Genomic DNA, 27908 nt, shown 5'->3' with positions numbered 1-27908 from the left:
TAATAAAATGTCCCTTTTGTGTTGTCATTTCGATGGAGAAACAGAGTTAGAAGGGCTGGTTAAGTCTGCTGGCTGGCCCGCAAAATCTTCCCTAACCATAATTTGGCTGAACTACAATTTTCATAATTTGTGGTCTTTTTCTTTTAAAATAATTAAACATTCACTATGCATTATATCCTTTGGACGTTTGAAAAGAAATATCCGGCACACAAAAGAAATCCCTAATATAGTAACATATAAAGTGAAACTTAAACTGCGAGTTTTAAACATGTTTTTTAAACCAGTCCTTAACGTTTGAACAAGAATACTTGTGTAGTAAGGTGCAGGGTAAATAGTTCTAAGGATTTTAAAATATTTAAAGTGCATGAATCACAATTCTTATTGAAATCATTGTCTCCACTACGTGATAGGCCTGTTTAACCTTATGATAAACTACTCTGTAAGTATCGCTACCCCCGTCACTGAGGCGGGTACAGAGGAGGCTGAGAGGTGAAGCCCCGCGTCTGAACCAGAGGAAATGACGACAGAGCCAGAATCCAAATCAGGGGCAATTCGACGGGACCGGGGGCGTTCAGGGTGGTGGGCTGCAGACTCAAAGGCGACTCAAAGTCAAATCTTTCGTAATCGTATACAGCTTTTTACTGTGTTTCCTTTCCAAATAAAATAATTTTGGAAATAACATTTTCTTCAAATTCCCCTTTCCCTACACACTAAAACCTTCCGTGTACTCTGAACTTGGAAGTCAGATGCGCTGGGGTCTGAATCCTACTCTGTTAACTTCTTAGCTGTGTAATCCCGGGCAAATTATCTGATGGCTCTGAGCCTGGGTTTACTGTAAGTGAAGTAGAACTAAAACTACCTAAGTCTCTGAGAGGATGAGAAGAACTAATGTGTAGAAACGGGTTAGTGTCTATAAAACCTGGCGCACTGCGAGGCAGACGGCCGTGCATCAGAGAAACCACATTCCCTTTACTTCACAATATCCCGCCGGGCCGCACAGGCGCACAGAAGGTTTTTAAGGTTCCGAGTCATTCGGTTGAGGACGGGCACTCTTGTCAACGTGGTCACATTGTGTCTCTGCCACAGGCTGGACTTAGTGTCCTAGAGTCAAAACCTAGAGCGGAGAGCTGCGGGCCGCGCCCGGCCGGCCCGGTCACCCACACTGCACCCTGACTTCCAAAGTCACATCCCGCCGCCACCGGGATGGCCTGCAGGTGACACACCCTCTGGGCAGCAAGTCTTACTGTCGCCGACGCTTTTGTGAGCGCGATTCCTGGTCCTGGTTCCTCCCAGCCACCCCAGCCTCCACAAAGGTCCTGAACTGGTGTGTGCCTCGTACTGACCACGTTTCCAGTTGTAACTGGAGAGGAAAGCTGAGGCTGAGACGTTTCAGTAACAAAACCTTGACTTTAGATATCTGAATCTCTACCAGTTTCTCCTCATTTTCATGCCCCGTTCTCTCCAGGTGACGGTTGACACGCTGGATTGATTTGAGCCATGTGGCAGCGCCTGCATTTTCCACGAGAAGGCTGCCCTGGGTGCCTGCTGACTGCGAGGCACACGCCGACTGCACACGTAGTGAGCCACACTGCGGTCCGCGTGGCTTAGGTTTTAGGTGGTTACCAGGCTACATTCTGTTCATCATTCTTCGGGATTTTATTGTTTGCATAAAATGTAGCCTGGTCGTTCACACACATTACAAAATACAAAGAGAATATGGTTTTCTTTCATAAAGCAATAGTCTCAGAAAATTAAACTCCCAAAAGTAAATGCAAATAACAGAGAGAGAGAGAGCCACCTCAGTTAATCATCAGTGGCACTGTCATTTGAACACTTACCATAAGTCTATCATTACACAAAATCTCAAAATCTCCTCTTTTAGGAGAAGTGGTAAAATTAAACAATATTATACTCTGAAATCGGTCATATATAACAAAAACATTAATGCATTATATTTGGAAAAAACATTTCGACAGTAGTAAAAATAACTCATTTGAAAACTCAGAATTATCCTTTGTCAGTATCCACACATCAACCTGAGGAGATACACACACACACACACACACACACACACACACACATAATTTCAGTCATTTTATGTTCCAACAAATTTGCCATATCTTAAGACAATTTCAACACAATTTTTAAAAAATATGTCAACATTATTAAGTTATTTAATATTAAGTTGTGATGATTTTTATAACAAATGTTACATAAGGACAATATTCCACAATTTAATAATATTTTGGAAATCAACGATTCATTCACTTAATCATTCACTTATTCAACAAATATTTAAGCAACACCTACTTTCTTCAAGGCATAAAAATTCTTTGAAAATCCTTAATTGTTTCATTTGTGAATTAGAAGTGTTTCATACTTATGAAAAGTCAATATATACAACACAAAATAATGGTAAACAATATTACTATTTAAAAATAGATTTTTTTAATGCTACTTGCTACACAACCCCATGTGCTCCCGTCTCCAGCACGGAAGCTGAGGCACTGCTTCCGCTGTGCCTGTGCTAGCTCATTACTCCAGGATCTGGATGAGAGCCTGGGCTCTCGCTGACACTCTTTCTGGAGCTCTGTGGGGCTTCATCAAATGCCTATTACAGCTACTTCGAGTTGTGCAGAACCCAAGGACCAATTAAGTAGAACTCTGCACCCACTCCCTTGTCTCCATAACCGGTTAGAACCATCTGGATGTTTTCAACGCTACTTGAAATGCCTCCTGGCTCAAGTGGCAGAGTATCCGATCAGCCCGAGGCACCCAGGCGGCTCACCCAGCAAGGACACATTTTGTCCTAAGGGAATAGAGCTTTGTTTGTGACGTGCTTAAGCCCTTACCACTTGCATTTAATTTCATGAAGTGATAAACGCGCTATAAATTATATAGCTACGATTGGAGTTCCAAACATTAGTAAACCTCAACAAATATGTAACATAATAGCAGACACAAATACTTGCTTTTACTCAGAGTATGAAGATATTCTTCACAGCCGAGCAAGGTTAAAACAGACTTACCTGAATCCGTAGCTGTGACCATCAAGACAAAGTGCTCCTTGGTCTCACGGTCCAGACTCTGTGTTACTCGAAGCTCTCCACTATTTGAGAGAGTAAAAGCACTGTCCTCGTTACCGCCGAACAGGACATAGGAGAGTTTGCTGTTAGAACCCTGGTCGTCGTCTCTCGCCACCACCTGTGGGAGAGAATACACGCCACGGATTTGACTAACGCTGACACAATGCACACCAGAAATAAAATGTAGCATTAAAAATAATGAGATAGAGCCCGGCCGGCATGGCTCAGCAGCTGAGCATCAATCTATGACCCAGGAGACTGAGGTTCGATTCCCAGTCAGGGCACACGCCTGGGTTGTGGGCTTGATCCCCAGTCGGGGGCGTGCAGGAGGCAGCCCATCAATGACTCTCATTATTGATGTTTCTATCTCTCTCTCCCTCCCCCTTCCTCTCTCTGAAATCAATAAAGACATTTTAAAAAAAAAGATACAGTCATATATGTCAACAACTTTCAACTATTTTCATCTCAGTGCACACATAAGCTAATTACTAAAATTCTACGGCACTACATTTTTTTGCCAATCGGACAAAAAAAAAAAAAAGGGATAATTTTGATTCATTCACACCAGAAGACTATTGTGTTTGCTGTTGTCATTTTTTTATTTGACCATCTAAAGGAAAAGGGGTCATAGTCAGGTATTGCATGTTTTAAGAATTCTTATGGCGCACCGGCTGAAAATCATTGATATATACCAGTAATAAAAGGTTTCAAAGACATAGTTTTAAGTTTCAAGTAAAAAATTCAAGTGGTACAGAGTAGTATGTATTACTGATGTGAAAACAGGCATAAAATCAATGCATAGCATTTTTGGAAGGCTTCTAAAAAATGTTAACAGCCGTTTCATCTGGGTAGTCGAATTTGTAAAGAGGGGAGGAAGAATCATGTTTGCAACCAAGTTTTCAAACTTTGACAACACTGTATTTTCTTACTCTGTGCAGATACTCCTGCTATAGTGAAAATTCAAAAATACACAAATACCTGAATGTGTGCAACATGAGTATACGTGAGAGAACAGAACTGAAATGTAATGTTCCGTCTACAGGGAGGCCAACAGGTATAATCTGCATAAACCTTTCAGGATTTGCTGTATCTGCAGTTACGCACCTAAGGCAGAGGGATGGGTGGCAGGAACGTTGTAAGTAAACTAGAGGCCTTACAGAGAACGCGCTATTTGCTTCAATATACTGACCTGAAGGATGGTTCTGGGCAGCGCCCCTAAATTCTCGGGGACGTGGACGGAATATGGGGAGAGCTCAAATATGGGGACAAAATCATTAGTATCCAGGAGGACGATGCTGACAGCGGAGGTATCGGTCCTGGGGGTGCTGCCGCGATCTGTCGCCTGGACGGTTAGCAGGTAAGCGGGGGTCCTCTCTCTATCGAGCGGCTTGGCCACGGTGACGGCGCCGGTGACAGAGTCGATGCGGAACTCCTGGCCGGCGTTGCCGCCGACGAGGCCGTAGCGCACCTGCCCGTTGGTGCCCTCGTCGCCGTCTGCGGCCTGCACCTGCACGATGTCTGTCCCCGTGAGCACGTCTTCGTGGATCTCCACGCTATACAAAGCCTGCGCGAACACGGGGTTGTTGTCGTTGATGTCCAGCACCACGACCACGACCTCGGCGGACGAAGAGAGAGGCGGGTGGCCTTTGTCGGTGGCCACCACGGCGAGGGTGTAATTGGACACCGCCTCCCTGTCCAGCTCGCCCGTGAGCCTCACTTCGCCGTCAATGGTCCCGATGCTGAACTTGTTTCCCGAGGGGTTCAGCAGCGTGTACTCAATGTAGCTGTTGGGGCCGCTGTCCGGGTCCGTGGCTTGCGCTTTGAAAACAACGGTATCAATGGGTGTGTTTTCTGGAATGTACGTCAATCTAGGGGAAAGAAATGCTGGGGGGTTGTCATTCACGTCCAGCAAAATGATGGAGACTTGAGCAGTACTGGTGAACCTGGGGGCCGGAGGCGGGGGCAGGTCCTGCACCTGCACCACCAGGTTGTAAAAGGACTGGCTTTCCCGGTCCAGAGTTTTTAGGATGGTCAGCACACCATTCTTGTCAACGGTAAACTGCCCGAGGCTGTCGCCTGAAGCAATGCTATAAGCCAACTGGGAGTTGATGTCTGAAATGAAAGGGGGAAAATTAAATGTTCTTCAGTGTGCGCCGATTGCCAGCTAAGGTGTACCGAAAGTTTTATAATATGAAACTGCATATTTGATATATGATGCCTCCAAACACGCCTTATGGATGATTTAGCTGCAGTTAATTCTCTTTGTCAGTAACACATATGCGTAATTCTTCTCCTGTTAACATCTGATCTGAAAAGATGTTTACAACCTGGTGAACAAGTGATATATATACTGTTTGCTATTTACTACGGTGTTGAAATGTTAAATTACACAAGTAAAGAGGAAAAAAATATTCCAGAGAGTGTATATTTTTCTATACACTTCCTTGTTTCTATCACATAATTCCTGAGGGCTGAACCTTAACAGTGCCACACTCTATACTGTTAGGACAAAATTTATAACTTCGGTAATTTACTGAGGCCGACACCAATTTTCAGAGAAGGGTAATAAAATTTTCTAATGTACGGCATTAGTCATGGATACTTGAAGTCTACTTTTACATTTCTTGTCAGACCAATAAATACTTTTTAATTCCTATTAGGCACCTGGCTAATGGCCTTTGTGAAAATAATTCTCTCTCAATTTTATTATGTACATTTAATGTGTTTTAAAAATATTATTTAAAGGAAATGTCAGCAGTAAAATTATACATGAGAGGCTCCAAATATAAATGTTCACACTATTATTGGGTTATATTTAGGTAAAGTATTTTATCTATTTTTCCTAGAAACGTGTTATTTTTTTTTAATTTAAAAAATGATATCCCCATTTCAGAAACTGAGTGCAGAAATTTTTCTTAAAAAGATGATTGTTTTAGTAAATAACTTACAGGCAAAAAACAGATGAGCAATGAAAACAAAGAAAAATAAGGTTTCCTGACCTAAAGTAGTATTTTCTTCACTGATCATACCATTTCCATTTCCATATTTTATCATAAAGATATTGGGATATTGTAGGATATTAAAAGACTTGCCAAGAAATATGTTGTGTACCTAGAAAACCCATCCTTAATAAATATTTTATATTCTGGGATTTTATACCAGGGAAAATCTATTGAGTTAATAAATTGCTTACAAATAGCTCCTATATTTCTGAAATTAATTTCAACTATTCAGGTGTCAGAAGTGATGTTCACTGTTTCCAAGAGTCTTCTAGAAAAAAATTGTTCACCCTTTTTCTCCCTTATTTCCCCTTGAAAAATACCTTCTCAGGCTTCTATGAATACCTGAGTTACTCTTTTGCCGTCAAGTTCATAACAAAAGCAAGTTTTAGCTGAGTAACAGGATTTTTTTTCCTACTCGGTAAGGCCTGCCTGTTCTTCTTAAAAAAATGCTAGAATTACTTTTTTCTGGTGATTTTATGGTCTCTACCTAATGTTCTTTATCTATATATTGATGCAGAGAAAAATATATCTATGAAGAAACTTTCAGGCACTGACTTATTTACAAAAATGTCTAAGATAAACAAGGGTTCAGGGGAACTTTGAAAAGGTAGGTTTTCCTCCTCATTATGAGTTGTGGCTTTTAATCTTTATAGTTTATGACTAGTCACAAGTGAACAAAGCAGAGGTTATAAAGCTCAGAATACTTAAAACACTGAGGACCAGGGAAAATGTGAATAAATAAAGCTAATGGAGGCCAGTCAATTCAAGAGCAGGAGATAAAGAGAATTTTAAGATCTGCGTAGAACAAGGTCAACAGCTACTTCAGCTCCTTGATTTAGAATTCCACAGGTTTGGGGGAAGAAAAGCACCATGATATACGGTCCAAAAACATCTAAGGACGGATATATATATCCATCTATACACACACACACACGCATATATATGTATGTGCATATATATGAATAATTAAAATTAAAGTCATTTAATATACATTAATATGTATGTTTTAAAGATCATATATATATATTTAATATGTATTTTTAAATCAAATTACTCTCTAAGGAAATTTTCTCCATCTCCTATATCTAAATCCATCAGTGAACACCAAATTCTTATTCTCTGAGGCACAAATTCAGACACAATTATTATCGAGAAAAGTTGTGAAAACATCTGGATAAAGAAAATACCAACAGGCAAAGATTTAAAATTGAGTCCTATGCAAGCCTATAAAATCTTTCATGCCCAAAAGAAATGAAAACTACGGAAAAACTGCACACGGCTACGAAGTGCCGGCCCAGCACGTCCACGGGAATGACCCGCGCCCGGCCCTGTGCACGTTGCTGCCGCGGGCAAACCGCATCGCCCAGGCCACGGGAACCTGAGACCAGACTTCACCGCCACCATGTAAACAGCAGAACAGCTTCTTTTTTAGGGAAAGAGTTTGGCGGGGTAGGTTGGTGGAGTAACTTTAAATAGAATTATGAAAAAGAAAAATTTGATTACATAGTGACATTCATAATGACAAGTATATTAGATAATATTAAAAATACACTGATAACTATCATTATCTTTGAGAAAATAAATATAACAATATAATGACTTCTGCACAAAACACTGAGCCACCACCCAAAAACCAGCTCTCAGCGCCGGGACTGGAACCTTCCTGCTGCAATCCCAGGCCCGGGGAGCCTTCTCCGTGTCCTTCCCGGGAAGGAAAGCGCCTGCCGCCCGCGACAGGTCTAAGTGACGTCGGGCATGCCCTCTCCATCTAGGAAACCTATGTGGACGTCCTGAAACTCTGAACTCTCCCCTGAACGTTTGCAGTTTTCTGAAAAAGAGCTCAGGCCATTTTTCTCTGTTTTTTGCATCAAATATTAGTATCGTGAAACAGTAAATACATTATTTTAAGTGTCCATAATTTATTCAAAGCATTGAAGCTTGAATCTAGTGGGCTTTTATGGCCCACCAGATCCTCAAACTTAAAACAGTCCGTATTTCCAACATTTGTGTTCAATGTTCTGAGACTGGTTTAGTTACATGATTCTTTCTGGCAGTTTTATTGTGTATGTGTGGTTGCGTTGCATTTTGGGGGATTTGGGGTTTTTATTTCAGTCTCATGAACAGTTCAGTTCCGGGAAACGTAGCACGTCACTCTAGGTAAATAGTTCTGTTACAAAATGTGTGCATTTATTCGCAATGTGAAAACCACTCAGAGGTCAAATGACCCCCATTGTGTACCATGCATACAGAGGTGAATTTATTCAGCAATAATTACAATCATTTTATTCTCAAAATACCCTGTGACTCCCCAAGATTTTGAAGAATGTAAGGTTTATTCCTAAAGTAATGAAATAATTATCAAAGCCAGAATGTTTCCATAAAGCTTCAATTTATAAGTTTGCCTCAAAATAGTTTTTTAACTGTGTGCATGGAAGCCTTGAGACTAATATGTACACTAAGTACCTTGTGAAAACAGTAAAATATTTGATTTTTATTAAATGATCATATAACCTAAAATTTTAGGTTAATAAACCTCTTGGAAAATGTAGATATTGATAACAAAATATCTTAAATTTATTATCATATGAAATTTTTTCATCTAAGAAGATGACAATATTACCTCCTCAGGAACATTTTGAGCAGAGAGTAAGATGAATGTTAATTTTAGAAAGTCTAAACAATATTGTTGGCAAAATACTTTGAGAACTACTTAATGTAACTGAGTTGGCAATTTTAAACAAACAAGGTTACCCTTGTCTTATCATGATCCTTGGGATTCAGAGAGTAGGAACTATGTCTTACATTTTAGGTCAAGGTACAGGAAATTACACTGATAAAAGTATTCAAAACTAAAACAATGGGGAAATGTAGCTTGAATTTTTTTTTTTTTTTTCCCAACACAATTAAAGGGGATAAAAAAAAAAAAATCTATGAAAAGCAACTTGAAGTCAATGGTTAATGGATGTTTGTGTGTACATGTGCATGGACTATCCCAGCATATTTTTACAAAGAAAGTTTCTTATTTGTTATTTTCCCAGTTTCCTACATTTTAAGGCATGAGAATACATGAACTGTATCCCAGAAGAGCGCACAATCCTATGAAACAATGGGCCCTCTCTAACCCATAAGAAATCACAAAGAAACGTGGCAGAAAACCCTTCACCACAGAACAAAATGGACCAGTCAGTCACAAGGACAAATAAGAAAATATTCATAGCCAGGGGGCAGGTAAACGAATTAAGGTTATAATAGAGAAATCAACTTCCAAAACAGAGAGTAACCTCACTTGTTTATAAATGTCTATTTGGAGCCAATTCACAGAGCGGAGCTGATATGCAGGAAATAGAGTCCGCAGTGTTCCTAGGCCAGGCCTGGTGCATATTAAACGCTACACTTGACAAATGTGGGTTACAGTTGTTCATATGACTAGCAATAGTGGCGGTACTAGTATTATAGCCACTTCTTTTTCTTTTCTTTTTTTTTTACTTTCCATCTTTTATTTTCTATCACAGATGCAGTCATATGTCCAATATTAACTGCTTGAATAAGAGGAGACAGCTTCGAAAAGGACTTCATAATTTCTAAAGAAGGCATTTCCAATTTTGTGAATTGAAACCTAAAATGCTATGTTTTTGCCTCCCACATCTCCGTAGGCGACATTTCTAGGCTCTCCTGAAAGGAAACTAAGTATAGAGCAGAATGTTGAAACAGAATGATACCGTGATTACATAAATCATCCAGGTCAGAGAGAACCAGGAAATTCTAAATTAAGGCTGAGATGCCCGTGTCACTAGGCATATCCTCCGGTGAGGGACCGATTTCCTCTTCAAAGTATGTCCCTTGTTTTTCTCTGCTGACAGGACCTTTAGTTGCATCCAATGGATGGGAAAACATGGTAATAACTTTCCAAACAGTTCAGTTAAAGACTGATAATCTGCACAATGTTATCACTAATATAGTGTCTGATCTGTGTCCTTACAAAACAGGTCTTAGAAGGAAGGCCAGGGGAGTCATATTAAAAAAAAAAAAAAAAAAGTTTATCGCATGCTTTTGCAATATATGACTCAAACACATGTGACGTCTAGATTTAATGAAAAATCTCAACTTGATTTTACAGCGTAAGTTAAAGAGCCCTGAGACTGTCCTTTGAGGGGAAGCGTGAAAGCTTGCCAGAATAGGATTAGCAGTTTTCAGTTAGAAATATAAAACTAATCATACATTTCTAAGTATGTTTTGAAGACTTTGGTTTTACTTTTGCTTCCAAATTTTATTCATTTTACATGAACATAATATATGTAAGTCAATATTTTTATTTTTCTAACAAAAACCTACCAAAAAGCTGTTTTATGACTTCTGCATTACTAAACTGCAAGACTGCCACGCACGGGGGAGTGGGGCAGATAAAGATGGTAAAGTTTATAAAGTAATAACAATGTATGCTGCCTAACTCTTATAAATAATTTAACTGATAAATTATTGAATTTGTTTCATCCTCTGTAAGCTACATTGTAGACATATTTCTCAACTTTGGACCTGTATTCACAAAAGGCAATTTTGTGACAGACGAACAATGTAAATAAATATACTATGAATCCGGTAACATTTTTAACCAAGTTTTTTAAGTACATAAAACAAAATACATACCGTCGTCTGCGTCGGTAACATTGAACACGAGAACAGTAGATCCTAGAGGTAGATTCTCCATTAAAGACGTGCTGTATGAACTCAAGCTGAAAATAGGTGGGTTGTCATTTACATCTAGTACATTGAAATAAACCCTGATGGTAGTAAATTGTCCCCCACCGTCTTCAGCTCGAACAGTAAGGATATAATATTGCTGTGCTTCATAATCCAATATGCGAGTCAAATTAAAGACTCCAGTAACTGGGTTCAGGAAAAATATGCCATCTTCATCATCTTCACTCACACTGTATGTAATTTCTCCGTTCACCCCAGAGTCATCATCCGTAGCTAAAATAGCTGCCACCAAAGAACCTATCAAAAAGAATAAATTAACAGCCTGAATGAACGGAACATAGGTGTTACTAAAAGAACACATACACAACACCAAAAAATTATTTGCGCACTGTAATATTTTAATTAGAGAATCACAATGAAAATATAGTGAATGCAACATTCAGCCGGTCTCTGTGTTAACACAGATGCCAACATTCCCAAATATCAACAAAACATACAGTGTACTGGGTGTGCAGCAGATCTCACGCTGCAGTGTAACGACCCTGCGTATTAACACTACTTCTGACATCAGTTTTCTACCTGGCACTACCAATTCATAACCACATATTGATGGATTCAGGGAACTTAGTGTCAGGAACTGGGGATTCCAAGTAATGATACAGACGTATGCCCAGGAGGTACCACTTGACAGCTCAGATGGCCAACGCTATAATTAAGCAAGAAAAAAATGTGATGCAGGTTTCACGATGAACACGCACAACTCATCTGGGGGGGTGAGGGGAAAACTGCAGTGAGGAGTGAAGAGTCTCCCATAAATGTTTCCTTCCTTGTCAAATGCGCTTCCAAAACAAATGCCTTATTATGCAAACACATTCCAAATGTGATTCAGAACCAAATTGCAATTTTAGATAAGAATTTCCAATAATGGGAATGAAGCAAACACATAGACACCGCGTACCCAAACCCAGCAATCGCGGCATAATATGTTGCAAGAGGCAAGATGATAATTCAGGATTCTTACTCTACTCACATTTATTGAGCACCTGCTACAGCTCAAGCCCCACATTAGCAAACTCACACACACATTCTAAATTAACCTTTACCCTAATTCTAACAGGCATTATCGTTTCTGTGTTACAGCAGGAGGCACTGAAGCTAAGAGAAATGAGTTAACTTGTCCTGGGACACACAGCTAGTAAGGGTTAGAACCACTTTTCACAGGTTTTCTTGTGCTTTTTTTCTTTGCTCTTTTTATACATAGCAGCTTAATCACAATTGACATTTCTTAAGTGGAAAAATAAAATAAAAACTGTGGCTGCCAGAAAAATTAACAATCCATGTCACAGATACATTCAGAAACAGAAATATCTGTAACTAGTCATCAGATGAAGGGCCTCATTTGCTCTCTCAAAAGTCCAGCAATTTGCTTGGGAATTATAGCAAAGATGGTGAATTAAAAGATTCAAAATTCCAGCATATACATTTTTATTCCTAGTAGCATACGGTAAAAACTCGTCACTAATCAAGGGTAGTTAAAGCATAGTCCGTAACTGCAGTCAAAGATGATCCTTGCAAAATACACCGAAGGGCACGCCCCTACCTGGGGTTGTGTCTTCTGGGATGTCGAAAGAGTACACAGGCCTGGAGAACTTGGGCGAGTGGTCGTTGACATCACTGACAGTGATGTTGATTCTCATATCTGAGGACTGGAGGCCGTCATCTGCACGAACCAGCAGGGAGTATTTGGAACGGCGTTCTCTGTCCAACCTCTTGGTCGCTATCAGATCTCCAGACTCAGGGTCAATGCGGAAACTGTCATCAGCTCCACTGATGATCGTGTATGTGACAAGAGCATTCGCACCCTAAGAAGAGACCAGCATCGGAACGGTTAGAAGGGGAAAGTCAGAGCACCGCTCCTTGTGCTGAGTATTTGACAGTGTGAGGCTCTGGGCTTAATTTCATAGGATACGACAAGATTTCAAAAGGTCACAGGCCAGTGTATGTTCCATAGCCAGTCCAGCCTTTCACCATTCACTCCATTAAATAGCACAACAAATCTCAGCCCTCAGGATTAGCTATATATATATTTTGACTCATAAAATATACACATGGAAAGGAGTAAAGCTGTCGCTGTGATATTAAAAATGATGATACTACCAGATGGTGTGCTAAAGGCTTGCCCTTTGCCAGGCACTGTGACAACTCCATGAGGTACGAGTTCCCGAATGACGTGCTTGGCTTACTTGCTGTTGAACAGGTTGGTTGTACGAAAAACTTTAATGCAGAACAAAAGCAGAAAGTCAAGCTAAAATATTAGGTTATAGGTCTAAGTTGGGGAATCACGATTGTAACACACACCGGCTTGAATTCTATGGCCAAGAAACCACGAGCTTGTCTGAGTTGGAAACCACCTCTTAAGGCTATCGATAGAGTCGAATGGACAAGGGTGGGGGAGGCCAGGGAAGGGAGATAGTGAGGAGCTGAGTCCAAAAGGCTGGAGCTCCGTGTCCTCGAGGTGAAACTGTTCGCAATCGGTATTCTTGGCAGGTTCCAAGTCCCTGTTCTGTAAAATGAAAGCAGGGATGACTTCTTGTGTTCTCTCAAGTCTTTGGGCCGTGGCCCTCAAAAACTTTAAAGTATGAACTAGGAAGTTGGCAGAAGGAATGGAAAGTTGAGAGAAAGAGCACATTCATTAAGTGTTTATTACGTGCTAAGCACTGCTCTGAGCATATCACTTCATGGGCACTAAATGACTTAATCCTTAAAGGCCATCCCCTTAGGTATGGACAGTTATTATCCCCATTTTGATGATAAAGAGACTGAGATGTAGGAATTTAAACCCTGGCCATCTTACTCCAGAACTTAGACTCTAAATCTTCAAGTAGCATAATACACAGGACAAATCAGTAATATCTGATAGGTTACTGGATATAAAAATTACAGTAACAATACTCTCATTTGTTCGGCATTCCCATATAGTCTCATGTCCTTTTAACACGGCTATGTGATGGGTAAAAGTAAAATTTTTTAAAAAAAATATCAAATTACCTAGAAATTAAGAAACTACTCTTGCTCAAGACATTTCAGGATAAGATCTGCTTTGATGCAGGAGAAATTATGCTGCGAGCTGTTAGGTACAGTATGTTAAGAGACGAAGGACAGCGTCATAGAAATGGTTGTGTGGCAGTGAGAGAATTGAGAAAAGGTTTGAAAAAATATCTGAAGGTCAATATCGTATGTGACAGCGGAAGTCACAGGGAATTAAAATTAGACAAGCTCAGGGGTGAAGAAACGCCCGGCCCTCGGGCCATGTACGACCTGCAAAATCATTTGGTCGGGCCCTGCCAAGGCAACTACAGGTGGGACTCACATTCAATCAATCTAGGAGCTTTTCTCATAGCTAATGTTTAGTTGATAATTCTGTATAGCCCTCGAATGATGTTACGAATATCTAAACGGCCCTTGGCAGAAAAAAGTCTCCCCACCCCTGGATAAGATCAAGGAAGAGCAGTGTAAGGACTGAAAAAAGCAACAGTTTAGAGACGTTTTAAGAGTGGAAAGGAGCAGATATATCTGCAAAACACACAGACGACAACAGTGTGGCGATAGCCAGAGGGAAGGGGGATGGGGGAGTTGGAAGCAAACAAAGGGGGGAATAAATGGGGACCGAAAGACACTTTACTTTGGGCCACAGTGCACGATGCAGGGTGCAGATGATGTTTTGTTGAGCTGTGCACTTGAAACCTGTATTGTTTTGTTAACCAGTCACCTGAATGAGCTCAATAAAAAACAAGAGGGGGAGGCAGCAGCAGAAGCCAGGGCTGAGGGAGGGGCCTAGGAGGAGACGAGGAGGGGCCACAGAGGTTAAAGGAAGGTTTCAAAGAAGAGGTTTTAACAAAGTCAAAATAAAGAAATTAAGGAGAATTACAATTAAAGTACCCATCTAGATTTGATGATGTTAACTCCAGAGTATTTTAAAATCTATTATAAACTTATCTGTATGTTGTTGAAATTATAAACAGTTTGACTTAGATATTTCAAATTATGTATATCAGAATTAAAATACTGAGTTAAATATCCTGCAATGTGCTGGTTGAGATCCCATGCCCTGGAGCCACGCTTTGGGGTGGAATCTCTGCTCCACTACTTACTAATTGTGTGTCATTGTGTGTTAGGCGGTTAGTTAGACAAGAGCAGAGCAAGGACGATGGGCCAGGTACAGAAGGTCACCGGGGCACAAAGCCCTGGGCGCCTAGCAAAGGACAGCGGTAGGGTGGGAACTCGTCCCCAGGGGGACCTTTCCTCCTATCGCTGGTCCTGTGGTTTGGACCCTCTAACCCCTCTTCCCTAGAGATACCATCTAGGCCTCAGTTGTATTTCAGCTCCAGGCCCAGAAAAGCAGCAAAACCAGACAAGGACCCCAAGGCTGACCTCAGGACCAGCTGCACCGGATAATGGCCCCCCGCCCTGAGGCCGGCCAATCAACCAGTGGAGGCCCAGACCCCGAAAGGACACACCTGGGAAGCTGCTGAATATTCTATTGAGATCTTTCCCTGGGGTCCCCCTAAAATCTCCCCCTTAAAGCCCTTAGGACAGAGGACGCAGGGCCTTGCCCCCACACCGTGGCACACAGTGTATGACCGCAGCAGGCCCAGGCCTCCGCCTTTCCCTTTCCTCCCCACTGCTTCACCCGCCCCGCCCCCGCCCCAGGCCTGTTAGCTTCCTCACACCCAAGCTCCAAGGGCCCTTCCTTTTCCTCTATAACTAGTTTCCTAAGCCCACTTCTTCTAGGAATTACTTTTTCTACCTCTGTGATTTACCAAATAAATGTTCTCTTACAGTTTGGGTCTTGGTCTGAATTCTTTCCCAGCCAGAACTCAAGTACCCGGTTGCGGAGCCCAGGCCTGGCTGACCCCAGGTCTAACACCTGGTGCGGGTCTGCAGCCGACGGCAACCGGGCTGCTACTCAGCCCCTCTGAGCCTGTGTTTCTTTACCTGGACTATAAAGATGTTACCTGCCACGCCGCGGGGGACTGCTCTGAGGATTCAGTGAGCTAGTACATGTGAAGCACCGAGTACCATCTTTGAGAAACAGTTCAGTATATGCTGATACTAGTTATTTTATTCCTATTTTTAATATTTTCTGAAAAGAGCACTATAACACCCCCTGCCGCCCACACCATCCTGCACACTGGACACATTAAATACATGCAGTTTTTTGTACATCAATGACACCTCAATAAAGTTGCTTAAAAAAATGGAAAAAAAAAAGAAATATAATGGGTCAAGTATATTTGATGACTAAAATGTCTGCAAATGAATAAATTAAACTACAATTAGAACTGCTATATATCCCAAGGAAAATATGTTTCCTGGTTTCCTATTACATATAATTATTGAGGGTTGACACTAAGGTGTAAGTAATGCTGGGATTGTTGACTTCAAAAACTACATTTTGATTTAAAAATACTCACATAGGACAAATACATCTTTTACTCTGCTGTTAATCTCTAGAAATTTATTTATTTAACATGCAGGCTAAGAGCTCTGGAGAAGGATGTTAGAAAGAACATCCATTCAGGGTGCGTAGGGACAGGAGGCTGATGTGACAAGAGATGACAGCGATCACAGTTCCTATGCATTTGTTCCATCAGAATTAAATATGATTTATCCTTGTCAAATACGCAAGGCAACAATTTCTAACAATTGCAGGCAAAAACACTTTCAAAATGTATGTTTGGTGGCATCTGCTATATTTGGTAGTGCACTCTCCACGCCAATCTTAGCGAATGCCTGAGAGCACACTTTAACTCAGACATGAAATGGCCGAGTTTAACATGCTGCCTGCCTACGTTTATCTTGTATATCCAGGTGTACGCTGGCGTATCTAACCTATTTATTGTAATTGTATGGTCTAACAAAAACAGCCTATAAGAATCTGAGGCTTCTAATCTGACCACATTCTGGACTATTTGTTGTATTTCACCAGGAATTTTGTTATTCTAGTAAAACAGTCCAGGTATGAAAAGAGCTATTTTCAATTCTGACTTCTTAAAATGGTATTTGGAAATTAGGGGAGAGCAAAGAAACAAAAACACATTTAAAGCTATTATTACACAAACGGTCTAAAGTTCAGAAATGTCCCGCCTCCTCAATAATTCTTCCGAACAGAAGCAAAGGTATCAGTCTATCGATGAAACAATCTTTTTCAGATTCAAAAATCAGCTGATGTGTCGAATGAATTGTTCTAGTGAATATCTGAAAATGTCTGGCCAAAAGTCATGATTTAATTGGGTCTTTTGAAAAGTCTACTTATTTATTTAATATCCAAAATATGCGGTATCGGCAATACCACAAGAAACAAATATCGCATTTCAGCTGCAGCACAGTGGAAATAATGCTGTTTAAAAATCTTTTATCCCCCTGAGGAACCACAGAGACAAAGGCACGTGAAAGGAATTCTGAAAGTAAATAGCTATAAATTGCAAATGCATTTTACAACCTTAAGTAGTATTTTCAGAAACAAGTATGGTACCGTGAAACAAAGCTTGAGTATCCTGGCCCATTACAGGCATAATAATTCTGTTTATGGAAGGAAACAAGAGACTCAGAAAGTCACGTGCTTCTGACAGATGTGTATCTTGATGCAGCACATGTTTCAAATGATATTTAAATTAAGTTTAACATGTACATGTTGCTTTCAAAAACCAATTCCCTGACCCAAGCATAATTCACCAGTGCCCGACTAGAGTTTCTCTCACATACTGGTACTGTTATGTGCAATTTAATTAAGGAAATATGTACAAACAATAAAATAGTACATCACATAATTTGCTGATGACCTACATAACCTTAGTCTTTTAAAGAATTCTATTACTCTCTCAAAATCAATCCACCGTGACAATTTAATGCTGATGTGAAAATGCTATAAATGGAGCCCTTTGAAAAGGGTGTCGGAACTGCCATCCCAGAGAAACTACCTTGCAAGTCTTACTCCGTGAACATTTGAAATGTTTGAACTGGGCAAAGTAACCTTCAGATGGGCCAAACCAACAAGGTCTTATAAACTGTTATAAGGCTAAAAGGACAGCAGACCTCCTGCCCACAAGGACCGATGTTCTGGACGTTCTTGAGACTCGTGTATTACTAAGGGGTGACCTAGTTTGTTAGCACCAAAAAAAATTCCTCCTTTCTATTCATGCAATTATTTCCCTTTCTTTTCTCATTAAAAACTCCTTGCCCAGCCAGCGTGGCTCAGTGGTTGGGCACCCACCTAGGATCCAGGAGATCGAGGTTTGATTCCCGGTCAGGGCACGTGCCTGGGTTGGGTTGCCGGCTCGATCCCCAGTGGGGGGGGGGGGGGTGCAGGAGGCAGCCGATCGGTGACTCTCATCATTGATGTTTCTGTCTGTCTCTCTCTCTCCCTTCCTCCCTCTAAAATCAATAAAAATATATTTAAAAAAACAAAAACAAAAAATACCTCCTTGCCTTCACCCCATGATCAGGACATAATTTAAGTTTCTGCCTGCACCTATGCCCGGGATTGCATTTTTTTAAAAAATCTCAAAGGCTCCTTGTGTCTCACACTTTGGCTTTTCACCTTTAAGTTAACACTGACCCCAGATTCCAGCCCCCACTGATACCCCTGCAGATACACAATTCATGGGGAGCTTTGACTTGCAAATACTTACAGAAATGGGAAGATTTAACCGGAAGTGGTATCAACTACAGATGGTTAAAATGGAGCTCTTCTGACACCTAAATTATTATTATTATTTGCATGCACTATAGGGGGGAAAAGCCAGCTCTAAAATCGAACAATGAAGGAGAGGCTTACCTCAACTGGCAAGTAGAAGCCTCTGAAATGGAGCAGGAAGTTAATAAGAAAATTTTAGAGACTCCCTCTTAACTCAAGAAGATTTCTGAAACTGCTCAATGTCCACACCCCGTTCTTACCTCTTCTCCAACTGCCCACTACCCTTGCCTCCGTCCTCCAGGCTTAATCTCCTTTACTCCTTTCTCTCTCTCCTACACCACAGCTCCTTACTGACTTAGGGGACGCCCAGAATAGAAAACCAGACCAAGATAGACTAGGAAAAAACAAACACAAATTCTGGCAGCTGCCCTTGGAGAAAAGACAGTCTCGGGGGCGGGGGAGGGGGGGAACCAGCGAATGTGTACGTCCCTTGGACTAGAACAGAATTAAGAAATCTACCTAAAGATTTCCTTGACCCTCTCTGGCACCCTGATCAGTTTGCAAAAAAATTTAACTGTGAGGACATACAATCCTGGCTCTTCTGACCTATGCCAATTAATACACCTACTGGTTTCGGAGAAGTTCCTAAGGCTCACTGGAAAGCTCCTAAAGAGGACTTTTTAAAACAGAGACAGACAGGCCAGGAAAATGCAAGGAGTTAGCTTTACCAAGCCATACCTGAGGATTTTCCCGGAAAACGGACCGGACCAAGATCCATCAGCGTGAGAGAAAGCCTGGTGAACCAGGCCTTGATTTCTTTGAGCGCTTCAAAAAAAACTTCCAAACTGTGGTAGGCTGTTAGGCAGACACGAGCAGGGCAAGGCCGATGAGTCTTTCCTCTCCTAGCGTATCACTGGCCCTGCGATTTGGACCCCCTGACCTTCCCTCCCTAGAGAGGGCATCTAGGCCTCAGTTGTATTTCAGCTCCAAGCCCAGAAAAGCAACAAAAACAGCCACAGCCGACCTCAGGACCAGCTGCATTGGATAATGACACCCCCATGGCGCCAACCAGTCAATCAATGGAGACCTAGACCCTGAAAAGACACACCTGGAAAACTGCTAAATATTCTATTAAGATCTTCCCTTGGGACCTCCCTCAAAATCCTTAGGAAGAAGGACCCAGAACCTGTCCCTCAAGGAACACACGGGAGCTTTTCTCTTTTGCTTCCCCCTCCCCCTCCCCTCCCCCTTCCCCCGGGGGTCTGTTACCTTCCTCACTCCCAAGCTCAAGGGCCCTCCCTTTGCCTCTATAACTTGTTTCCTAAGCCCCCCTTTTTTTTTTCTAGGAAATGCGTCTTCTACCTCTGTGATTTTATAAATAAATGTTCTCTTACAGTTTGGGTCTTGGCTCTGATTTCTTTCCTAGCCAGTACCCAAGTACAGAGGTTGCTGAACCCAGGACCAGGGTGACCCCACCGGGCTAACACCTGGTGTCGTCCCAGCTGCCTACTACAAAACAACGCACAGGTCTGTCTCCAGACCGTTTTAAGGGTCATCCAAACGATCCCTTACTAAATTTGGCATTTTGGGAAGGACTAAATGAAGAGCTTATAACTCTGATTAGACAACATAAATTAAACTGGCCGACCATGCGTACTAATGAGCTGGAGATTCTGGCTGATCATCTATCTAAAACTATTTGAAAGAGAGAAAAAGATGAAGCTGTTCAAATCATGAACTTACAGCTCCAGCAATTAAGCAGTGAGGTCAGCCCTCCCCAAAGGCCTCTTAGAGGAGGGGAGAGAGAAGCCTGTTCTTACTTTAAAAAGGCAACTCACCTTAAGGAGGATTGTAGAAAACGTCCTTGGAGCTAGGGCTGCTCCAAGCACGGTGAGAGGGCATTTTCCCTTCTCCTTACTAACACTTTAAGAGAAATCGAAATTACCATAAAAGGGGGAATTACTAAGGCCCTCCTAGAGCCTGGGGCTACTCTATCTGTTCTTAACCACGCCCAGCGAAGTTGCCCTCTCCCTCAGCGTAAAGCTCGGGTACAGAGGGTGGGAATATCTAATCAACCAGTCAGAGCCAGCTCCTTCCAAGCAGGGAATGAGCGGGGCAACAGGTATTTTCACTAGTCAAATCCGCCCCAATTCACCACGTAGGGTGAGACTGTCTGGAAAGCACTGGCACCCACATATCCCTTTCCCAGAAGGGTGAACGGTATTTAGAACTAAATCAGATTCTGAACCCGTTGAGAGAATAATGATTTTTAAAGGAAACTCAACAGAAGGAAACTAATCTTGAGACCAACTGAGTGTTCGTTGCAGGATGTTTCAGTGCAACTCGGGGCCTTTGCCAGCATAGATACTGGCAAGACTAAGTCAGTCACTCCTATTAAAATAACGATCGACGGCATTTTGCCTCTACCTAATAGTCACCAATATCCTTAAGACCCGATGCACAAGCTGGAATGAAGCCCATTATGTAAGTTTACTTTAGAGGGCGGTTTATAATTCCATGCACGAGCACCTATAATTCTCTTCCCAGTAAAGAAAGCCAGCGGGAATGACGGAGACTTACACAGGATCGCAAAGCTATAAATAAAACAATGATCCATAGACACCTGGTGGGCTCCAAATCCACATACCCTGTTATCAGCTATCCCTACGGACTGCCAATATTTTTCAGTAATAGATTTATGTACTGCCTTTTTCAGTATTCCTGGTTGTTGGTTTTGTGTGTTTTGGGGAGAGGGGCGGTAAATACCTCTTTGTTTTCACTTGGGAAGAGGGGAGTTTACTTGGACAGTTATGTCTGAGGGATATATGAGATTTCCACCTATTTCTCTCAGATATTAAAAGTTGATCTGAACGATATTGAATTTTCCAGAAATTCCGCTCTAATCCAATATGTGGATGATTTACTTTTATGCTCTAGGACATATCAGACTCCCACGGGGATGGACCCAATTTACCTTTTACAACAGCTAGCCATAAAGGGAACTTAGGGGTCTCAGAGGACAAGCTTCTCTGTTTACCCCCAGTAAAATACCTTGGTTATCTAATATCTAAAGATGGGCTACAATTAACCCTTGAAAGACTGAAAGGAATAATATCCTTTACTCTTCTGAAAACAAATGACCAAACAAAAAAACAGTTTATTCAGGATCTGACTAGATATGTCACGACTGGATTCCAGATTTTTCATTAATGGTTCATCTTCTATACATCTGATTAAAATCAGATCGACCTGATCCAATCCAATGGAACCCTGAAGGGAAACAAGTTGTAAAAGCTCCAAAGAAACAAATATTTAAAGATCCAGCTCTGGGATACCTTATTTATAATGCCTTTTATACACGAAAATAAAGGAAATGCTTTGGTAGTTTTAACTCAAAAACGGAGATCATCTGTCAGAGGGCAGGGGTTTGCATGAAAAAGGGGAAGGGATTAAGCAAAAAAAAACCCCAAAACCTCATAGACACAGACAACAACAGTGTGGTGATCACCAGAGGGAAAGGGGGTTGGGGGAGGTAGAAGAGGGTATAAGTGGGGATAAATGAGGACGGACGGAGACTTGACTTGGGGAGGGGAACACATAATACAATATACATGGATTATAGGATTGTGCACCTGAAACCTATATAATTTTATTAACCAATGCCACCCTAATAAGTTCAATAAAGAAGAAAAAAAAGACCTATAGGATATTATGGTGAGTAATTAGAGTTAGCAGCCAAAGGGCTCCCACCCTGCATGGGGCCGTCTCTGCTGCTGAGGTGTTATGCAAACAGAAGAGAGTCATGGGCTCTCCTTCCTTTATGTTCCTCATTCTGTTCACCCTCCACTGAGCCCTCATCACACTCAACACTCCCGTCTTTCCTGTGACGTACTCTTGCTTTCTGCGCCTGATCATGCCGACTTAATTTGGTTTACAGATGGATGTTATCTGAAAGATGAACAGGGGCATTACTGAGTCGGATATGCAATCACTTCCATGGTGGACACAACTGAAGGTACTTATTTACCTGAAAGATCTGCCCAAAACGCTGAGTTAATTGCTCTAACTCAAGCTTGTCAACTGGCCAAAGATCAAACAGCCAGTATGTACACTGATGGCAGCTATGCCTTCGGTGTAGCTCAGGCCTTTGGAATGTCGTGGAAGCAGCAAGGCTTCTTAAGCTCCTCAGGGCAGCCCATAAAGAATGGAAAACAGGTTGCAGAACTGTTAGATGACATACAGTAACGGAAACAATTGGCAATTACCAAAATTCCGGGACATTTAATGCTGCCACCATGGAAACAAAAGGAAATCATTTAGCTGGTGCTGCAGCTAGACAGGCAGCACTAAGCAATCAAATTATCCAGACCTGGGAATACTCCTTGCTTCCTATTAAATCAATAAAAGACTCTCTTTTACAGTTCCAACGGACAGCTATAGTAAGTGGGAACATTTGACCCAGACAAACAGATATGGTTTGGACCCAATCAAAACTGATCTTACCTATAGGGACTCAATTACCTATTCTTCAACATATACACGAACTGACACATTTATGAGTTCATGAAGTAAACAATATTACTGGAAACTTCCTACTGCAGCTCATAAAATGTATAGCAAATGTTCTATCTGTCCAAAATATAACCCTGGAAAATCACTCCATGAGTCCCAAGGACATGTCTCACTTCCTTTAGGTTCATTTGAGATATGGTAACTGGATTGTATTCCAAATATCAACATCTGAAGGATATAAATATGTGTTAGTTACGATTTGTAAGTTTTCTCACCGGGTTGAGGTTTTCCCTTGCAAGAGTGCAACAGCATTAATAGTTAGTAAATTGTTATTGGAAAAACAAATCCTGATTGGGGAATTCCAGTTACATAGTGACCAAGATGTGGTAGGTAGACAAACATGAGCTGAGCTAGGACGATGGGCCAGGTGCAGAAGGTCACCAGGGCACAAAGCCCTGGGCACCCAGCAAAGGACAGCTTTAGGGAGGAAATTCGCCCTAGGGTGACCTTTCCTCCACTAGCAAATCACTGGTCCTGTGGTTTGGACTCCCAGACCTTTCATTCCTAGAGATACCATCTAGGCCTCAGTTGTATTTCAGCTCCAGGACCAGAAAAGCAGCAAAATCATACAAGCAACACCAAGGCTGACCTCAGGACCAGCTGCCCATCATTGGATAATAACTCCCTGTCCTGATGCTGGCCAATCAATCAGTGGAGACCTAGACCCTGAAAGGACACACCTGGAATGCTACTGAATATTCTATTGAGATCTTCCCCTGGGACCTCCCCTAAGATGTCCATCCTTAAAACCCTGAGGACCAAGGAACCAGTATGATCTCCCTCCCGGGAGCATTCTCTTTCCCTTCCCCTTCCTCCTCACCTGCCTCCTCTGGCAGGTTACTATTAGCTTCCTCACTCCCAAGCTCCAAGGGCCCTTCTTTTGCCTCTTTACCTTGTTTCCTAAGCCCATTTCTTCTAGGAATTACTTTTTCTACCTCTGTAATTTACCAAATAAATGTTCTCTTATAGTTTGGGTCTTGTCTCTGAATTCTTTCCTATCCAGAACTCAAGTACCCAGGCTGCTGAGCCCAGGTCCATTCTGACCCCATGGGTCATCCCATACACCAAAAGGTTGCAGGTTCATTCGATTCCCACTCAGAGCACGTACCTATGTTTCGGGTTCAATCCCTGGTTGGGCCTCGGACTTTCTTCATGGGGAAAAATATAAATTACAAATTATATAAGTTGCCATGACATTTGGAGCATGACAATTACATAGCTAAACTAAAATATAAATATAGAAGATAGTAATTTATCTTGCCCTCAAATTTCACATTCACCACTAGGCAAGAAATTTCTGCTCCATAACAAAATTGAAAAATTCATTAGAGTGACTAGATAATTTCCTTAATACATAAGGCTATTATTGAATTATATATTGTTTTTATGTAAATTAAATAAAAATTATAAAATAGCCTTAAAATTTTTAAATTGTAAATAATTTGCTGTGTTTTTTTTTTAATCCTGACTTGAGGACACATTTTTTTTGATTTTTAGAGTTAGAGGAAGGGAGAGAGACAGAGAAAAAACATCGATGTGATAGAAATATCCATCGGTTGCCTCCAGTATGTGGCCTGACTGGGAATCGGACCTGCAACCTTTTGGGTGTAAGGGTACAATGCTTCAACCAACTGAGCCACCCAGCCAGGGCGATAATTTGCTTTTTTATATTACAAATAAAAATCAATCCTTAGTTTCTGTAAGATAGCAAATTAGAATAATAAAAGCATAAAATGGGGATATTTTTATTATCAAGAATTAAAAGAATTTGGCTAATATAAAATGCAACTAGAAACGGAGTTGCGAATTGCTGATCCAAGAAAAATTACCTTTCGATAGTCTCTATATTTGCATTCTTACAACTCAGGTCAACAATCAACGTTCTCTTTGGAAAACAGCACACACTGCTTAGCCTTAGTTACTGGGTAATAAAAGTTGAGGAAATATGGAGAAATTGGATAGATCACCAGAACACTAGGTTTTGAAAATTCAGACACAGGCTCTGAGCTACCTCGTCTGCATCCATGGCTGTGAGCTGCATGATCTTCGAGCCATCTCCAATGTTCTCCTCCACGGTGAGATCCAGCATGTCCGTTGGAAACACCGGTGGATTGTCATTGATATCCTGAAGTGTTATTTCTACCTGCAAGGAGAGACAGGAACGAGGCGTGAATGATCTGCATGTCTGCAAGGTACAAATTCAAAGGTAAACAAGAGTCCACTCAACTAGGCCTTCCCAAAGGAGTCAGGACCTTGACATTCAACATCCAAACAACAGAAAGTTCCCTAGAGAAAGCTGTGGAATCTTTACAGAAACATAGAAATCCAAGTAAAAATTGTTTGACTCGTTGACAGTAACTGATTTTAAATGGTCGCCTTGGTGTTTATACTAGAAAAGGTCCACTGATCAACTGTCATTTTAATCCCCAGGTTTGTGCACCGGTGTGCCTGTCACCCGGCCATTAAATGTCACTTGTCACACAGATGAGGTGGTGCACAATTTCCTCCTGAAATGCTTACCGATTGGCAACTAACGTCTGGGGGAAATAAAGTTCCCATTTTGTTTTAAGAAACACTCAGCATTTTCCCTCTTAAAGTCACCCTTCAAACCTGTGGGGGAAAACAAATACATGCACCTTCTTTTCTAGTTTCACTCCTATCAGCGCTTCTTAGTGTGACGAAAGCTAAACGGGCCTTCTTTTCAGATGCCCTGTTTACAGAGGTTGCAAATATTGCAGCTCTGTTTGAAAGATCCTAGGCAGAGTTATTTGTTTCTCTACCTAAGAAAAATTGTTGGGAAGGATCCGTGACGTCTAACTAATAACTTCAAGCCATCTGTTTCCTCTTTTGAGCGAGGTGCTAAAAGCTGAATATCTGATAAGAAAAGAGACAGCTGCTAATAAAAGTGAACGTTGCGCCCCAGTTGGGTCACAAAAATTAAGTCATGGAGAAAAATCCACCCATCCATTTAGCTGGGATATAACCAAGGCGTTTTTCTCAGAGGATGAAATGTCATCTTTTATAGTTATAGTGTGAAAACTCCACCAGATCCAAGAGTGGCGAGGACACAGCAAAAGGACCCTGATCTCTCCTCTCCGGGGAGCGGGTGGGGGCGGGCGGAGGGAGACGCAGCAGCTGAGACTGCCGTTCCTCTGCGCCGGGGACTGAGCGGGACACAGGACAGCACAGGACAGCAAGACACAGAAACGGACGAGCAATGGACAGAAAGAAAACCAGAGACAGTACACAAAATTAGGAATTAAATAACTATTACACCTTAAGTCCACACTTAGTAGGAGGGTTTGGGTCATGGTCAACGACTGGGATTTTCCCAGGGCACAGCGACACAGGCGGTCCCAGCAGGTAGAGCCCCGCCGGCCTGGCTCTGGCTAGCACCATGCGCTGCACCACTCCCTTCAGGACAGGTCCAGGGTGGCACCGCCGCAGCGCCAGGGGTGTGCCCAGCTTCCCTGCACGCTGGTAAACAGCAGGAGGTTTTGCTGGCTCTGCGACTTACTATAAACTGAGTAAATTTGAGCACTCAGTTTTTCTTTTTTTAATATGTTTGTATTGATTTCACAGAGAGGAAGGCAGAGAGAGAGAGAGAGAGAGAGAAACATCAGTGATGAGAAGAGTCATTGACCGGCTGCCTCCTGCACGCCCGCTACTGGGGATTGAGCCCCAAGCCCAGGCACGTGCCCTGACCGGGAATCGGACTGTGATCTACTGGTTCATAGGTCTACGCTCAACTACTGAGCCACGCCGGCTGGGCAGCACTTAATTTCTTAAGCTCATTCTCTTCTTCTTAACATTGGGATAATATGAGTATTTTATGATGGCTAGACTTTGGTGATGTCAGAAAAATGCTTAGCACAGAGGGCAGTGTTTGAGGATTTTCTATGTACATATGGGTCCCCCACACACTGGATAATCTTTGAACTGCCTTACATCTCGCCCTTGGCAGATGCCATCCTGGTAATTCCAGGTCCTACCATGTGCTTGGCTCACTCCTGGATCTACCACCAACCTGAGTCTTATTTGATTACTATGCCCTCTTTGGACTAAGACTGGTATGATTCATTTTGAAATGTTAACACATAAAACATAGGAATTAAATACTAAAAGTTTAAAGAAGGTACCGAGAAACAAAAATTAAGACATTATCATTTTTAAAGACTCCTTTCTTTCTGTACAAATTAGACCACTTTAAATAATACAGCCGCTATGGAAAGCAGTATGGAGTTTCGCCAAAAAACTAAAAATTGAACTGCCTTTTGACCCAGTGATGCCACTTCTAGGAATATATCCTAAAAAATCCAAAACACCAATCACAAAGAGCTTATGCACCCCTATGTTCATAGCAGCACAATTTACAATATTTTAAGTGAAATAAGCCAGTCAGAGGACGACAAGTACCACATGATCTCACTTATATGTGGAATATAATAAACAAAATAAACTGATGAACAAAATGGATCCAGAGTCACAGAAGAATGAAACAGACTGAGGGATCTCAGGGGGAAGGTGGGGGTGGGGGAGTGGGTGGGGAGAGCTTAATCAAGGAACTTAGATATTTATAAGCATAACCCATGGACACAGACATTGGTCTGGGGAAGGCATGGGGGTGGGGTGGATGCAGGGTGGAGGGGATCAATGGGGGTAAAAAGGGTACATCTGTAATATTTTCAACAATAAAGATAAAGAAACTTTCAAAAATAAAAATAAATAAATAAATAGTAATAGAGGCAATGGCTATTAGTGGTTTATTTTAAAATTCTGAAATTTTAAAATAGTCTACAATATTATTCCTACACTAAAAAAATGTATACATTGAAAAATACATTCTATTCTTTT

The 27908-nt window shown here is 41.6% G+C and overlaps 1 protein-coding gene across 1 annotated transcript in view; it reads right to left on the bottom strand.

Annotated features, from left to right (window-relative positions):
- FAT4 (FAT atypical cadherin 4) overlaps positions 1-27908 on the bottom strand; it is a 150246-nt gene that overhangs the window by 58436 nt on the left and 63902 nt on the right. Inside the window, exons 2-6 of the mRNA XM_081134582.1 lie at positions 25066-25197; positions 12387-12648; positions 10733-11083; positions 4276-5198; positions 3030-3204 (exon numbers count right to left, since the gene is read on the bottom strand). Coding sequence (XP_080990708.1) covers positions 3030-3204; positions 4276-5198; positions 10733-11083; positions 12387-12648; positions 25066-25197 — 1843 coding nt within the window. The remainder of the gene's footprint in view (positions 1-3029; positions 3205-4275; positions 5199-10732; positions 11084-12386; positions 12649-25065; positions 25198-27908) is intronic.

This window comes from Miniopterus schreibersii, assembly GCF_964146895.1.
Source record: "Miniopterus schreibersii genome assembly, chromosome: 4".
Lineage (NCBI taxonomy): Eukaryota > Metazoa > Chordata > Mammalia > Chiroptera > Miniopteridae > Miniopterus > Miniopterus schreibersii.
The sequence above is the reverse complement of the archived record's forward strand: the minus strand, read 5'-3'. Positions and strand labels throughout refer to the sequence as shown.